This window comes from Diadema setosum, chromosome 20 (assembly GCF_964275005.1).
Source record: "Diadema setosum chromosome 20, eeDiaSeto1, whole genome shotgun sequence".
Classification (NCBI taxonomy): Eukaryota; Metazoa; Echinodermata; class Echinoidea; order Diadematoida; family Diadematidae; genus Diadema; species Diadema setosum.
This window is the reverse complement of record NC_092704.1, coordinates 25,331,449-25,347,406: the sequence shown is the minus strand read 5'-3', so window position 1 is coordinate 25,347,406 and position 15,958 is coordinate 25,331,449. Positions and strand designations below refer to the sequence as shown.

The 15,958-nt window shown below is 38.1% G+C and overlaps 1 protein-coding gene across 1 annotated transcript in view; it reads right to left on the bottom strand.

Annotated features, from left to right (window-relative positions):
- Nucleotides 1–10,319, bottom strand: part of LOC140243532 (NXPE family member 3-like) — a 34,088-nt gene extending 23,769 nt beyond the window's left edge. The window contains exons 1-3 of the mRNA XM_072323201.1: nucleotides 9,952–10,319; nucleotides 6,612–6,815; nucleotides 4,197–4,366 (exon numbers count right to left, since the gene is read on the bottom strand). Of these exons, the coding sequence (XP_072179302.1) occupies nucleotides 4,197–4,300 (104 nt within the window). The 5' untranslated portion in view covers nucleotides 4,301–4,366; nucleotides 6,612–6,815; nucleotides 9,952–10,319. The remainder of the gene's footprint in view (nucleotides 1–4,196; nucleotides 4,367–6,611; nucleotides 6,816–9,951) is intronic.
- Nucleotides 10,320–15,958: the final 5,639 nt, after the last annotated feature.

Here is a 15,958-nt window from a genome sequence, read left to right as displayed (position 1 = left end):
CAAAATTGTTTGAAACGCTTAAAATTGTCTGAAACTTCGAGATTTCCCATTGGAAAGTTGTTTTGAGCCTTTTAAATGTTTGACGCGCGCTTACGCGTCCTAGATGACGTCCTAGGTAATTAGCATCAGAGAAAGAAAGATAGAGCGTGACCTGAACTTTATGTCCACAAAAACTGATACAGAAAGGACCTTTAGTTATGAAGTTATGATCGATCATGTAACATGGTCCGAAAATCACAAAATGGCGCCTAGATGACGTCATAGATACGTTACTGTCATGAAAACCTTATTGTGGCTAGATATTGTCATGAGACATGTTGACTGAAAATGTCATGTTACTCCGTAATGTCATTCTTGAGATATTGACGACACAAAATAGGCCAGAAAGAAAGAAGAATAAGAAAAAAGACAGATTTTGACAATCACAATAGGTGATACGCTAAAAGCGTATCACCTAATAAAGAGAGATTTTGACAATCACAATAGGTGATACGCTGATAGCGTATCACCTAACAAAGCGATCGTAATAAAGTGTGGGTCCCACACTTTATTAGAATCGCTCTTTTTTTGATATCTCAGCCATTTCAAAAGCGATTTTCATCAAATAAAACGTTGAATTCCTCATAGCATTACACGCTCTGTCATATTTCATACGAGGTTTCTCATTATCTCACCAAAAAATGTTAGAAACCTGAAATTAGGTCTCAACCAAAACTGTACGATCCCTTTAAGGTGGGTCGAAGGTCATATGTATTTGTTGCTGTATCTTCGTTATCTTGTGTATACAGAATTTGGTACCAAAAATGCAGATATGACTCCCTTTTCTAAATGAGAATCCAAACATCACACGGCCAACGTCTCTAAACACAGATGAAACCTGTATGGTCATGCCTATTGCGATCAGGACTCGAATTATTGATTAAAAAAAATCGGATCACCTTAATTTGTCAGTAATGACAAATTACAATCTCTAGTTATATAATATAATTGTATATGATTACATACGAATAGTACGTAGCTTAGCTTTTTGAGTACATGTACGCTGTTTTACGCATTGTTCAGAACATTAGAAATTACAGTTTTTAAATATCAATATATTGTAATGTTTTAGTCTAAGAGCAAATATTTCATGTTTTGTAAAGTCGTCGCAACAAGCCATTTCATAGTTCGACTTTGCGCATGAGCAGAAAAGGGTCATTTTGCCATAACAGGCATGTTGGTTTAAATTCATAGAGATGAGCATCTCTGGTGTAATGATTATTAGTGTCAGCACATCTACTTGACAGCAACAACGTGTTCAAAGCCTAGTATGGCAATACTAGTAAGGCTACGGTCACAACCCCCAAAATCAGCCTGCTCGGCGACCGGTCGGCGAATTTTTAGCCAATACCGGTCGGACAACGACCGGTGACCGACCAGTGACCGACCAGGCGCCACTGATTTTTAGGGCATCGGTCGGTCGCCGCTGAAGTTTTAACGCGGAGTTAAAATTTCAGCGGCGACCGACCAGTTTTCACTCGCTGCCCAAAATACGCTCGGTGTCCGAGCAGGAACCGCCCAGGCACTGACCTGATGGAGCGGTCGCTGCCGAGCGATTTAGGGAACAAAAATAATAGAGTCAAAAATGACAACAGCACACAAGAAAACCAAGAAAATAGATCGAGTGGTCGCCGTCGAGCGATTTAGGGACTAAAAATGTTAAGATGAAAATAATAGAAGCACTGAAGGAAACCAGGGACTAGATGGAGAAGAATATAATCTAGCGCAATGTGGAAGAAGCAGGGAGAGGAATAAGAGGCAAGGAAACCCCACCAACATCTCAGCATCTCAACATCTCGGCAACCAACATGAGGGACATGGAGGTCAGAGGCAACCGCTTTGGGGCAAAAGAGATGAAAGCTAAAAGTTAGTGTCGATATGTTGACGTAGTAAAATATGGTTTGGTTACTTTATCATTCATTAAAGGCGTATTGATTGAAGATGAATTGAATGACAAGAGATGGGGAAATTAAAGTATGAAAATAAATAGGAATAGAAATATACTGTAAAATATAGAAGCAAACAAGATATTTTGCAAAATTCTAATCCATTCTAATTTTTGTTCTATCTTGGGTGTTCCTCCCTTTTGTTTTATTTCCTAATTTCTAGTTATCTGTGGTATCACATAGCTGAGGCTTGTTAGTTGATAGTTTAACTCTTAGATCTTTTGCCTCGAGTTTTATCTTAATCATTTAATCAATTAACACATCACAAATCACATAGGTATATTAATAAACGCAGGTAGCTCGTGAGAAATTTCCGGCAGAGACCGGCGGGTGACCGTCGGTAAGCCTACGGGTCACCGGTAGATGACCTATCGATCACCCGTCGGTCGCTGAGCGATTTCGTAAAAATCGGCCGGTGGCCGGTGGGAGATCGTCCAGTTGCCGATGGGGCATCGCTCGGTGACTGCTCGGACTCTGCGCGTTGCATATCCCCATATTTCGCCAAATTTGTCGAAATATGTCTCTTTGAAATGATTGAAGTGCCTAACCAATTGAGAAAAAGAAAAGGCAGCTCCGAAAAGTGCACATTAGCTCATTACGAAATGGTTTACTCAGATAAGGCTGCAAAGACGCTCAAAATAAAATAATGAATTGCACTGATGTCTGGCGCGGTTATGATTTTAAAGGGATAGCATAGTATTGGTGGAGATGAGGATTAGGCTTTTAACTTTTTGCCAGATGCCAAGAAATCATTTTTGAAATAATACAGAGCATAATCATTCTACGAGGTTTTCAAAGATTATAAATTGATGAAAATCAGTTCTGAATGGCTGTGTCATCGAAAAACAAAATAAAACACAGAGATCCTAATAAAAGGTGGGTCCCACCTTTTATTAAGATTGCTCTGTTTTAGAGATCACGGCCATTTTAAAACCGATTTTCATAAAATAAGATTGAATCCCACTTGGAATAACATGCTCTGTCATATTTCATAATAGCGGTTTATCAATATCACACCAAAGATGTTAGAAACCTGAAGTTAGGTCTCAACCAAAACTATACGATCTCTTTAATCGTCGAGGACACGTTTCTCCGAAGTTATTGCTTTTACTGTGATATCAACTGTCCACGGCAAAAAAAAAAAAACCACCAAAGCCCCCAAAAACAAACAAACAAAACAAAACATAACAAAACATAACAAAAACAGAAAAAACAACAAAAACAAACTACCAAACAAACCGACAAAACAAAACAGAAAAAACAACAAATTCTTATCTGCCGTAGTGTGAAAACCGTCTGGAATAGTGAAATGGCAGTGTGTGATGGGACAGGGCCCTTAGTTCTCTTGGTTTACGCGCGTATGATGCCCTGTATCGTCTGCGCATAAACTTTTGCGAGATAAAACAAAAGATGAAACAAAAGATCGACCAAAGTGATTTGGTTACAAGTTAGTTATCAATCGATATCCTTGCAAACATCAAAACAGGATGCAATACTTATCTGACTTATCTGCATTGAACAGTGCGTCATGTTCTAGTGGCGATGATTTTCTATAGTGATAGCATCCGCCGGGCAAGCTAATATCATAGTCTCTGAAAGCCTGGTAGTGTCTAATGTCAAACGGGGAAGGCTGAAAACGGATCTTCTTTATTTTCTCTATATTCTTATCACCTGTATACACTATATATAGAAAGTCCAGGGAGGTGAAAGCGTGGCTGCTAAAGACTATTGATCACTACATTTACTATAATACCTCCACCAGCAAGAGTTTAGCTCGATTATCCCTTCACAGTGTCTTCCATGGAACTTTATATATTCTGTGTGTGTGTGTCTGTGTGTGTGTGTGTGTGTGTGTTCCATTCATTGCAGAGAGCAAATCACAGCAGGGTGAAATTACAGACTTGACTAGACCCTAAACTTATAAGCCTCTTTTCTTAGTATGTATATATACCTACTCACTTTTCCAGAGTGTATACTCATTTTCCATTATTTAGATTCGGAAAGTCCCTTTGTATTGAAGTATATGTCATTTTAAAGCTTAATATAGAGTCTATACTTTTTCGAAATCCGCCCTAACTAAAAATCGACGTCTGGCGACTTTTAGGTGGTTTGTGAAGCAATGTCACAACTGACACTTTGCTTTCTATTCACAAAAAGGACCAGGAAAACCAAAAAACGAAAGACACCCAACTGTGCATACTCTACACGTACACAGAAGAAAACAGCCACGTAACACTCGCCGTCACGATTGGCAGGAGACGGCTTTCCGCCCAGCCACTGTTCGTGCACGTCCAGGCGAAGTCTGCGCACTGCATTTCCTCGGGCAACGTACAAAACCAGGGAGCGTTCAGACGACGATTGCTGAAGTCACACGTTGTTTTCTGCAAGGAGCATGGTAAAGAGCACACACAGAAAAGGAATTACCATTTATGTGTATGACCTGTATTATCTCCCAGCACTATCACGCACACACACACAATATATATATATATATATATATATATATATATATATATATATATATATATATATATATATAATTGTATATATATATGTATATATATATATATATATATATATATATATATATATATATATATATATATAGTGTGTGTGTGTGTGTGTATATATATATATATATATATATATATATATATAAATTATATATATATATATATATATATAATATCCACATCTCTATCTCTCTCTCTCCGTATTTTGTATAAGGTAATGTGCTACATACACATCTGTAAGGATTTGTGGTACACACACAAACATAACTTAATTATCACGAAAATACATTCATTACTACGGCCTACGTTAGCAATAAAAGTAACCGTGTTTATCGTGTATTTTCTTTAAAATCATGCATTTGAGTAGAATAAGAGAATGTGGTTTCTCTTGGCCTATTTCCATCCTTGATGCTGTTAATGTTGTATTCTAATCAAGACAGACATAATCAGTATCTTGTACGCATTATTGTATTTTCCTCTCAACGGTTACCCCCCCCCCCCAAAAAAAAAAGAAAAAAAAAAAAGATGCAACGAGTTAGATATTCCACCGTGAACGATTTGACAAAAATACCTCACACATCAAGGCGCTCTATAAAGAACTAATAGAAAAGAGCAATCCATTGGGGGGGGGGGGGGGGACCCTCTCAAGTCTATAGTAGAGGAAAAGTTTGGAATACATCTTTATTTGGGGAACTCCCTTACCGTAAAATTATATACAACTTTGAGTCCAATTTGATTTGCTTCATGTCGGTAGCGTGATTTATCACATTTACGCCATACCTTGTACTCAGATTTTTTTTTAATGTCACGTTATAATCATGGAATTAAAGGAGCACTATGGAAGTGCGTCACAAAGAGCAAATCGTAGCGTTCCTCGTGCCCCTCCCCCTAAACTGGTAACACTAATTATACAGGAGAAAGATTCACTGCAACAAACTGCTAAGCCCATAAATGTTAATTATCTGGTAAATTTGATAGTAATGACTCTAACAATGTAACGTCACAGGAATATTAGCACGAGTACGATGTAGGATTTCACTCGTGTACACACACACACACACACACACACACACACACACACACACACATATATATATATATATACATACCGTAAAATTATATACAATTTTGAGTTCAATTTGATTTGCTTCATGTCTATAGTGTGATTTATCACATTAGATACACTCCTTGCATACGGTATATATACATATATATATATATATATATATATATATATATATATATATATATATATATATACATATATATATATATATATATATATATATATATATATTTATTTATTTATTTATTTATTTATATAGGCCCTATATATATATATATATATATATATATATATATGATATACACTGTACTTTATATAGTAAGACCTCCTTTACAAAGTTTGCCAAATCCAGTTTTGACTGTTTGATGGTAAGGTAATTGCAAAAGCTCAAACTCATTATAGCACAAAAATCCATAAGACATTATGGACCAGAATGTTTGGAACTCATTGTCTGAGGATATATTAGACGCAGTGTTTCTCTTCGATGCAGTTTTTAATTAGTCTTAGGAAAAAACACTTTTTTGATAAGGTAACATTCGACTAATAATCCCACTCGTTAATCTGCATTTCATTAATATCTTCACTGTTGTTGCTCATTTTACTATCAAAGCTCGAATGCTCAATGTACAGAATTCCTGGGTATCAATTTTTGTGTACGATAAGAAGACAACTTCCTTCCTTAATCGATCACCTTTTTTCCTCCCTTCTCTTTATTTTATGTATCCCCTTCTCCAGCTGTTCTCTGCATGTCCTTCGCATTCGTCTTGTTATAGTCTTATGTTGAACGTAATGTATTCCATTCACGGCACATGTGAAGCACATGTCTCATTGATAACGGTCTTCTCAACTTGTACCTCGAAATAATAATCGTTTCTTTGTGTGTGTGTGTGTGTGTGTGTGTGTGCGTGTGTGTGTGTGTGTGTACCTCTGTGTCTAAATTATGTTATGAGTAAGATAAATCTCCATTTTGTCATTCTCATTGTGTATTTCCGTGTATTTGTATAAGTGGACAAATGAAATCAACCTTAAACTTAAACTGAAACGTACGTTCGGATCGGGAGGAAATACGTTGCACAAGGTGAATTTGGTGATGGCCTTCTCCCCCTCTAGAGCACGAACGAACTTGCCGTTGTAGCCGCATCTGGACGGGAAGTCGTCTCGAATTTTCCGCAGAATCTGGACGGCCTTCGCGGGATGTACCAGGGTGACGCTGACAAAAGCCTCGCCTGGCCACCGCAGCACGAACGACACCTGCAGCCGTGTATTGAAAGGGTGATCTATATCACTTGGTCTACTCCCATTTCGTCTAATAGCCATTCAGTTTCAACCCACATGGTCTAATCCCGTTTCGTCTACAACCAGTTAGTCTAATGACCATTTAGTCCAATTGCCACTTATAGCCTGATTACTAGTTGGTCTACTTACTGATGTGGTTTGCCCATTTCGCCTTAAATACCCACAGTTTATTAGACGAAATGGGGAAATCCAAGAAGACAAAATTGCAGTTAGACCATCTGGTCATTAGACAAAATAACAATTAGCCAAACTGGGCATTAGATCAAGGAGTGAGGATTAGACCAAACTGGCATTAGACGAAATTGATAGTAGACCAAATGAGTTTAGCCTTATTGGTGTTAGACGAACTGGGAAGTAGACCATCTGACAGAAGACCAAGTGGCAATAAATCTATTAAAAGGAGGTTTGTTTGTATCTGCAATTAATGTACAAAATGAAGATTTCGATCGCAAAATGAATGAACTCCACTTGTGTTAAGATATCGGCGATTAAAGCTGCTAAAAAAAAACAAAGAAAATAACAAGAATATGGATAGTTTTAGTCACAGCTATAAGAACACTCCTTTTTGTGTAACAAGTGAAGTATATATCTTTGGAAATGTTTCATTTTGCTCCACTTACTGCTGCATTTCAAAACAATACAAACTGACGCTTAACCTGTTCTGCAACCAATGACAAAGCTCTTCAAATTCATCCACGGCTTAGAGGATAAGTACACCATATATGGTAAGACCAGGGTCCCATTTCATAAAACTTGTTACCAGTGGCAACTGCCACATTCTTCTGTGACAAATTTGCTCTTAGCCAATCAGACGCAAGGATTTCAGCAGCTTATAACAACTATGATTACTTGTCACGGATAGCAAGTTTTATGAAACGGGACCCTGCTGTTGTGGACTCGGTAGACGCAGAAACGTAAGAGGAATACAACATTGAAGTTTGAAGAAAAACGAACAATGCCTTCAAATGTTGTGATAGTTTTTTGTTTGTTTGTTTGTTTGTTAAGATCATGGCGATGCGCCATAATAGCTAGATGAAAAGATTGCAACAAATCGTGATGTTAGATTAGTTGAACGGTTTGAAATGAAAATGAATTTGAAGAATATTCCACAAAAATTCTACTTTTACTTATTACTGACATATGGAAGGAACAACAGTATTTCTCATACCTTGGAAGCGATGTTAAATACTCTTTCATTATGACATAAAAGCAATGAAAATATGTTAGGATTCTCTCTTACAGACTTAGCCAAAACGTTAAAACTTCATGACTTTTGAGCAGATTGTCAAATTTACCTTAAATTTCACTAAAAATAATTGTACCACTTGTAATTTCTGCATTCACTGAATTCACAATGTATTTTAGGTGAACAACAACAAAGTCCTTAATCAAAGGTCTTGTTTACCTTTGGGAGCAGTGATTTAAAAAAAAAAAAATCAAAATATCACGTAATTATGATGCAGATATGTGTGGGTCTGTTGTATCACAACTTTTCGTCATAAAGCTTGAAATATAAGGAGTATAAGTATTTTTCTCAATTAACCATAACTGTAGACGGTTAAGTCTGGAAACTTCTTGTTATACTGTAACTATTGTTCACATTTTGTGTATTCAACAATATTCACTGATATTTAACATCGATAATACGGATTCAAATTTTACAGTGGTTATTTCTATCCCTGACTCACATAATTTTAAAGCACTAATGCTGGGTTTTTGTTTCATCTGCAAATGGTAAATTATGCCTTTAAGGATTGTGTAGTGGAGCGTATAATACACGTATTGCTATTGCTCATCGAAGACTATACGCAATCGTCGTAAACTGACAACTTAAAGGGAAGGTAAACCCAAAGAGCAATGTGGATTGAGTGAAAGCAACAACATTAGCAAAGCACATCAGTGAAAGTTTGAGGAAAATTGGACAATCGATGCAAAGTTGCGTGAGACTTGAACAAAACAAAGTCAAGTAAGTTTTGAGGAGTCCTGGGGGGTGCATGGTGACCCCCCCCCCCTTAGGTACCCTACTATGTAGGCCCTACATAAGGACGGGGGGGGGGGAGGATCCGCCACCCCCCCCCCCCTCAAAGTTTCGCGCTATAAATCTGTCGCGAGGCTTCTTGACTTTGTTTGGTCAAGTCTCGCACAACTTTTGAGACCAAATTTGCAACATCCGCGTACACTTTTGCGAAGTCACGCCCATTATTGTAACGGTATGTCTCCCCAAAACGGGCACAATTTTGTGATTATGTGTACATTTCCTATGGAAAACAGGTGCTCTGTCATGAAGGTCATGAAAACCTGATTATTTTTACAATTAATCACTTTCATTGATTAGTTTTGTGCTAATTATGGTAGAAAAGTGGTCAGTGACAATTTCCAATAGAAAAACAAAGAAAAAACAAAAGTTGAAAAAGTTGAAATTCAAAGAAATACATAAGAAATTATGAAAAACAATAGAATACATTAAATTTCACCTAGAACAGCCACTTTTCGTTCCTGTTAACATCTTGATTATGTTTTGGTATGTCATGAGGATCCTGAAAATGTAAGTTTCGAGGAGTCCTGGGGGGGGGGGGGGTGCACGGTGACCCCCCTTAGGTACCCAAGTAATATATATATATATATATATATATATATATATATATATATATGAAGAGTTTGTTTGCAAAAACCGATAAGTCCATATTTGCCAAATGGAGATATTTGCGATGAAAGGTCAAGAAAAATAAAGAGAATAATGAGAAAATTTTTGCTTCTTTTGACCATAACTCAAAAAACGTACCTTTATATGTAGTGACCAATATATCATTTAAAAGGTATTATTTTGTACTTTATGACAGAGACCGTACTGTTCGAACAGACACCATCGACGCACACAGACGTAAAATCGATCGTCATTTAATAAGAATTTCGTTTTTATTTTAGCATTTTTTATAATCAGTTTACTCTAGTTACCAACAAAAGTCCCGGCTCCCAACTTTTACTTTAAAATGCCGCAAGCATTGATATATATTTTTTTAATCCCCACTTGACTATACAGGTGATAAACATGAAGAGAAATGAAAAAGGCGGTTATTGTCAACCTGTATACCTGATACTTTCCATGTCCGATGTACTTGACATATCCGTCAGACGACGCACCGGCCTTTAAACGCGGGTTGTAGATTCTCGCCCTGAAATAATCGTCGCCCGATAATACTGGCCTGCCTTTACCATCCCTCGCGTCGATAATGACATCTAGTCGATCGCACAATCGATATGTCTTCTTCGGGTCCACGATAGTGAAGTGTGTTTTCGCTGGGCTGGTAATCTGGTTTCGAGCATCGCTATCGTGCTGATTCACTGCAAAACTTTCAAGCTGGATAAGGAAAGAAAAATGTTTTTAAAAAGTAAAAATAAAATGAATGAAAAAATCAAGTTCTGCTTTCGCTGTTGCATTCTAATTTTCTAAAAAATACAAAAAATACATTTGACCTTGCACTTGGGCACTTTTTGCATTTCAAAAGTTGGTTAATTCTTACTAATTGACCATTTTTGTGATTTTCATGCATTAGCACATGCACCATTACAAAGCTCGGTCAGTCGAGTTTCTGAGATCGTGTTAGATCCACCACAACCCCAACAATATTGGATGGCTAACTGATTGAACAGGAATCAATAATTGCACAATTTCGTGATGAGATTTTTACCGCAAGTCCTGCTTCATACTCTTGATACATAAAATCTAACGATGGAACAACCGTAAGGCAATAATGTCAATAAACTGTACAACACAATATTTCGTTATGCCCATGTAGCCTTATATACTAAGTTTTTTTGTTTTTTTTATAAGTAGCATTACAGTTTTGAAAGTCGTCCAAATATTTCACTAAAAGTGCGCACCATACAGATAATAGTCTATAGGTGCCAGAGGCTGAACCTTGTTTGCCGTCTTCCCGACGTTTTTGATAATAATAATAATGATAATAATAATAACGATAATAATGATAATAATAGTAATAATAATAATAATAATAATAATGATAATAATAACAAGGAAAAGTAGAAATTACGCGGTGCGTAATATATGTCCCCGCCGGAAGTAGCATTTTGTAGCCAATGTACAATATAGGTAAAAAATCAAGGTCAACGGTCAAAGAAGTCAAAGGTCAAAATTCTGTGTAGAAGTTTTGAAGCCCTCACCTAGTGCCATCACATAAAGCAAACGGAATCGAAATCGGGTTAGAAATGGCGAAGGAGTAGCATTTTCTAGCAAAATGTACAATACAGGTCAAAAATCAAGGTCAAAGGTCATAATTCTGTGTAGAAGTTTTGAAGCCCTCACCTTGTGCCATCACATAAAGCAAACGGAATCGAAATGGGATTAGAAATGGCGAAGGAGTAGCATTTTGTAGCCAATGTACAATATAGGTCAAAAATCAAGGTCAAAGGTCAAAGAAGTCAAAGGTCAAAATTCTGTGTAGAAGTTTTGAAGCCCTCACCTAGTGCCATCACTTAAAGCAAACGGAATCGAAATCGGGTTAGAAATGGCGAAGGAGTAGCATTTTGAAGCAAAATGTACAATATAGGTCAAAGGTCACAACTGAAATTCTGTGTAGAAGTTTCAAAGCTCCCATGTAGTGCTATCATATAAAGCAAATAGAATCAAAATTGGCTAATAAATGACAGAGAAGTAGCAAATTGAACATTTTGATCACACACGGACGCACACACAGACGGACGGACGGACGGACGGACACACAGACACACACACGTACGGAGCCCGTTTCATGGTCCCCTGCTAGAACTCGTTCGGCGGGGACAATAATGTCTTATTTATCCAGGGCAGCCTCTTCAGTGTTGCCACTGCTCTACCAGAGGGCCCTGCTATTATTATTACCCTAGCATTGCCAGGTACCCATTTATACACCTGGGTCGAGAGGGACACAGTGGGTAAAAGCATCTTGTCCAAGGACGTAAAGTCGAATTCGGGTCCTCCGACTGGGTTAGTCGGGAGTCTTATCCACTATGCCACAGCGCCCCTACGATTGGTGGTTTTGAAGGTTTTTTTTTTTTTTTTTTTTCATGGTTTTAGCCTACATCGAGGGTGGTAAATCCGAATCTGGATGATGCAACTCCTGCATCCTTGAGGGTTTTGAGATATCCAATTAAGATGGCTGCCAAAATGGCCGCCAAAACTGAAATTCTTATGTATTTCCGTCTGAATCTTGAAAAATTGATAACAAGTGGGTGCTGATTCCGAATCTGCATGATACAACTCTTGAATCCTTGGGGCTTTTTAGATATTCAAGGTCATTGCCAAAGTGGCCATCAAAATGGATATTTAAATGTATTTCCTTCTAAACGGCAAAAAATAAAAATAAAATATGTGATGGTTTTAACCTATTTCGAGGGAGCTGAAGCAGAATCTGGCTGATACAACTTTTGCATTCTTTATAAGGGTTTGAGTTATTCAAGATGACTTCCAAAATAGCTGTCAAACTTGATTCCAATATGAATATTTCCTTATAAAGTGGCGAAAATACGAAACACGTTAAATATTAAATGAAAGTTTTATCCTATTTCGAGGGTGCTAAAGCCGAACCTGGGTTGATGCGACTCTTGCTTCTTTGTAAATTCCTTTACATATTTTTTAAAGAAATTATCAAATATTGAATTCTGAATTGAAACTGGGGATTAAACCCAGTGCGAAAGCAATAATCCGTATCTTTAGGTAACAACGGCGTAAATCCGTAGTGAGGAGGGGGGGGGGGGGGATGATCGGCGATAGTCACCATCACCACGATTCAAGTTCATAACCGGACCGGCGCAGCCTTTGGGGGGGGGGGGGGGGCGCACACGCACACACACACACACACACACACTTTACAGGGATTGAATGTTTGCATCCCCACTCTTTTGCATGAAATATAAAGTGGAAGGGAAGTGGCAGCAAAAATATGAAGAATTTTTGTTCTTGTTTTCATTTTTTTTTTTTTTTTTTTTGCTTGTCAGCCGATTTTCGGAGGAAAATCACACCTTAAAAGTATTAAGACTTTTTGTTGTTGTTGTTGTTGTTTCTCTTTCAAAAACGTAGCATCGAGCTGAATAGGGGAGGGTGAGAACTTTTTGCATTTTGATGTTGTAAATTGTGCAATTTGATGCTTCTTTGCGTGCTTTATCGAATTTAATCCACATGTTTAAGGTATACCAGTACATGTTGTACATGGTGTAATTTGATGCATGTTTTTACGCGTTTTATCGACTTGAAACAATCCCACTTGTTTAAAGTAGCAATTTATTTTGATGTCGATTATTATCAAACAATTTCGCTATAAAATGGTATCATTTGAATACTATTTCTTGTATTAATTCTTACACCGAATTGAGCCCGAGCGAGCGGAGCGAGCGAGGAGGGGGGGGGGGGAGGAGGGGGTGTTCCCCATCCCACGGCGATAACTTTTTGCATTCTGATGTCGTAAATGGTGCAATTTGATACACGTTTTTGCGTATTTTATCTACTTGACAGAGTCCCACTTGTTAAGGGTTGCAATACATTTTGATGTCGATTATCATTGAACAATTTGGCTATGAAAATAAATGGTATATAAATAAACTTCTTGTAGGCCCTATTAATTCGTACACTGAATGTCATTAAGAACGCGACCTAACCCGAGAGAGCGGAGCGAGCGAGGGGGGGGGGGGGGAGGGGTGGTCACCATCCCACGGTGAAAACTTTTTGCATTTTGATGTCGTAAATGGTGCAATTTGATGCATGTTTTTGAGTGTTTTATCTACTTGACAGAGTCTCACTTGTTAAAGGTAGCAGTACATTTTGATGTAGATTATTAAACAATTTGCCTATAAAATTGTATCATTAAAATAAACTTCTTGTATTAATTATTACACTGAATATCATGAACGCGACCGAGCCCGAGCGAGTGGAGCGAGAGCGAGGGGGGAGGCTCCCACACCCTAGCGCTAATCGCTAGGGTGTGGGAGGGCGTGTCCCCCTCCTACGGTGAGAACTTTTTGCATTTTGATGTTGTAAATGGTGCAATTTGATGCATGTTTTTTAAGAGTTTTATCGACTGGAAACAGTCCCACTTGTTTAAGGTAGCAATATATTTTGATGTCGATTATCATTGAACAATTTGGCTATAAAATGTGTATCATTTAAATAAACTTCTTGTAGGCCCAATTAATTCTTACACTGAATGTCATGAACGCGACCGAGCCTGAGCGAGCGGAGAGAGCGAAGGGGGAGGGGAGGGTGTGTCCCCCCTCCCGCGGTGAGAACTTTTTGCATTTTGATGTTGTAAATGGTGCAATTTGATGCATTTTTTTTTTTTTGGAGTGAATTATCGACTCGAAACAGTCCCACTTATTGAAGGTGGCAGTATATTTTGATGTAAATTATTATCATTTCAATAAATTTCTTGTATTAATTCTTACACTGAATGTCATGAACGCGGCCGAGCCTGAGCGAGCCGAGCGAGCGAAGGGGGAGGGGAGGGTGTGCGAGGGGGTGTCCCTCTCCCACGGTGAGAACTTTTTGCATTTTGATGTTGTAAATGGTGCAATTTTATGCATGTTTGCGTGTTTTATCGATTGAAACAGTCCCACTTGTTTAAGGTAGCATTATATTGTGATGTAGATTACATTGAACAATTTGCCTATAAAATTGTATTATTTAAATAAACTTATTGTACCAATATTATTACAATGAATATTATCATGAACGCTGTCTGTTAAGCAATCAAACAGAAAAAGCAAGCACACGAGGGTGTAGATAAGGGGCATTTCTCTTCCCACACGAAGATGATTTTGCATTTTCAGACCTGAAATTCAGCGATCTGGTGCAAACCTTTGGTGCCAAAAAAGTAATAATGGAATAAATAGGGCTTTTTCAGGAAAGTGTTAAAATCACGGAATTTAGCTTTTATTCCGAGTGTGCCCCATCTGTGTGTATGTACAAAGTCTAGTGAGGTAGAGCTTAGGGAGAGGGGGAGCCCCGCTCGACGGAGCTTTTGCGTTATTAGAATTGAAATAAAGCGATCTGAAGCACACTTTTTTTGTGGAAAATTCGGAAATTGTCATTCCCCAAAGTGTACTAAGTCTATAGAGGGGACCAAGAAATTGAAGGGTGGCAAGATACCTCTCCCATATTCAATGGAGCTTTTTTCAGTTTTAGAACTGAAATTCAACATTCTGGTGCACACTTTTGTTGGAATATCTGGAAATTTGTCAATCAGAGAAGGTGGGAGGGGATAAGCCCTATTCCCCCCTCCTATACACGAGGAAGATTCTGTATTTTCTGATTGCATTTAAACGTTTTGGTGCACACATTTTGTGGCATATTTGGAAAACTCTCTATGTTCAAAGTGTAGCCACAGTCTACTTGTATACATATACAGGGCGGGGGGGGGGGGGGGAGGGGGCGGGCGAGCAGGGAGAAGGCGTGGACGAGTGCTATCACCACCCTTCCCGTGCGAGGGAGCTTTTGCCTTTTTAAAGTTGAAATTGAGATATCTCGTATAAGCATATTTGATGGAATATTTGGGAAAGTATAAAAAAAAAATAAAATTGATCTGGGGGAACTGAGCGAAGGAAGTGTTGATTAAAATGGGATATTCCCCTTGTACATGAGGGAACATTTGAGTTTTTGGAATTTAAGTGATAAGTCTTGTGCACTCAGAATTATTCAGATTTTTTTTTTCTTTTAAATCTGAAAAGTGTACGAAGGCTAGGGGAAGGGGCACAGAGGGGGAGGGTTTGGGAGGGGGTATCTCCCTCCCAAGCACGAGAGATTCAACGATCTGGTGCACACTTTGAGTGAAATGTTGAAAAACTTATGATCTCTATTTTCTATCAAAAAAGTAAGAAATTTCTACACCTCGGGAGCTACGAGGAGGAGCAAAATGTTATGTTTGTCTCCAATACTTATATGGGGGAACCTTCCCACCACCCCCCCCCCCCTCTGCATAATATGAGGGAACTTTTGTAAGTGAAAATTCTGCTGCACACTCTTTGATAAAATATTACGAAATACGTCAATCTCAAAATTGTACAAAGTGACAAAGGGACCCAGTTATAGTGGAGCTTTTGCATGTTTATGC